The sequence below is a fragment of the Adiantum capillus-veneris genome, chromosome 17 (genome assembly GCF_014529385.1).
Source record: "Adiantum capillus-veneris isolate H3 chromosome 17, ASM1452938v2, whole genome shotgun sequence".
Classification (NCBI taxonomy): Eukaryota; Viridiplantae; Streptophyta; class Polypodiopsida; order Polypodiales; family Pteridaceae; genus Adiantum; species Adiantum capillus-veneris.
In genome coordinates this window covers 130,647,961-130,649,645 of record NC_140947.1, presented here as the reverse complement: position 1 = coordinate 130,649,645, position 1,685 = coordinate 130,647,961, and the positions used below count along the sequence as shown (strand labels likewise).

The 1,685-nt window shown below is 48.6% G+C and overlaps 1 protein-coding gene across 1 annotated transcript; it reads left to right on the top strand.

Moving 5' to 3' along the window:
• Positions 1 to 257: 257 nt before the first annotated feature.
• LOC147438084 (uncharacterized) lies at positions 258 to 1,300 on the top strand. The gene is made up of 3 exons (XM_086487442.1): positions 258 to 636; positions 885 to 1,027; positions 1,145 to 1,300. The coding sequence occupies exons 1-3, from the start codon at positions 351 to 353 to the stop codon at positions 1,283 to 1,285; spliced, it is 570 nt and encodes a 189-aa protein (XP_086343568.1). The 5' UTR covers positions 258 to 350; the 3' UTR covers positions 1,286 to 1,300.
• Positions 1,301 to 1,685: the final 385 nt, after the last annotated feature.

The window sequence follows — 1,685 nt, the reverse complement described above, 5'->3', positions numbered from 1 at the left end:
TATATGGAGCACTATGGGACACAACTTGCTTTTTTTAATTCTTATCAAGTCCCAAGCTTAGCTATTATTGGTGCCTATCAATTGGTTCTACTCATTTTCTCGTGTCACAAGAACAAATCCCAAGGCGGCAACAATCACAACCAACAACCAAGTAACCAGCTAATTATGTACGACAAAGGCCCACCAAGCAAGACTAGAGGGGTATTTTGGGAATTTCCACAAAATAGAGGGGTAGCCTATAAAGTGCATGAAGTGAAGTTCAAGGCTCGTCGATCTGCTTCAGGACGTCCCAGGAGTCTCTCTCTCTCTCTCTCTCACATTACTTACACACACTCACATATGCGAGGGCGATGGCCGACCGACCTCACATTCGTTACTCGGCACTCTCGACGGAGCAGCAAGTGCAGCAGCGTTTTCTGTCTGCGGATCGACAGAGGAGACTGGAGGACGATCGCCGTTATACGTATGACCCCTTCAACCGAGTCCCCTGGAAATCTATTGCGCTTGCCATCTTCCTACTGTCTTTTGGCACGCTATGCCTGGTGCTCTCCTACCTTATCTTTTCTGGCCACATGGGTGGCGATTCCTCGCAGATTTATGGCTTTTTGACCATCGGGCTTCTTCTCTTCATTCCAGGTACTTCACCATGAGCATCAATTTTTGCACCTTTTGTCATCAATAGCAGAAAATGAGAGAGGGCACCAGGCGCTGTCCTGCCCTAGCCGGGTTCATATGTATGCCCTTGCCCTTGTGCTCTCCCGTCCTCCTCGTTGATGCCTGTGCACTGCGGGCTCCCCTGCACGGTTGGCTCACGGCTGCCACTTGTGATGCTGCCCCTATTTGATGCTCCGACAACCACTTTGCCATGTTTCCCTGACACACAGTGATGATGACCGGACTGGAAGAAAAGAGAAGAGTGAAGTTGGAGCTGGACCGGATGGAAAGACCCAGGGACGTGAAATGTGTCAAGAATCCTATTTGGCTTCGCAGTGCGAATCACAGGACTGTTGATGTGGCAGTCTGTATGGTGTGCTGATGTGGAGGTACGGACGTTGATGATGTGGTAGTGTGGACATAGGGGCTTTTGAGTCAGTAGTTGACTTTTTTGGGCTCTCTTGCTTTTGGGGATGCCAATTTTTGACAGCAGTTGCCTTTTGGTGACGTGCCATTAAATGTGGGTCGTCATGAGGGAGCTCCTGGTATTCGTTTGCAGATAGAGCTCTCACCGGCTATTGTATATGTGAGAGCAATCAATAAAGAAGTACTGCAAGGGGCCCTTGACTAAGGGGCCACCGCATCTGAGTGGGGAACTACACTCCACTTTGTCTCTATAGTTCTTTTTGACTTCCAATTCTTCTTGTTTCAGTCCAATCGTGGTGTGTTATCTGTCCGACTGCCCTGCCAGTGACTCGCTGATTACAGTGGTATTCGAGGACCAGTATACTTTTTTTCTACGGAGAGGCTGATCCTACTGCCTAGTTTCTACAACCGCATGGACGCAGCAACAGTACCTCATGATTTTGATGAAGAGGACGAGTATGTGGAAGAGAAAGTCGAAGTCAAGGAAGAGGTTGAAGTATCAATGCGTGTGGAACAAGCGGCATAGGAGGAAGGTGATTCAAAAGGAAGCTTGACTGAGTTATAGATGCCGATGACACTCAGGACGAGAAGCAGCAATAGGAACT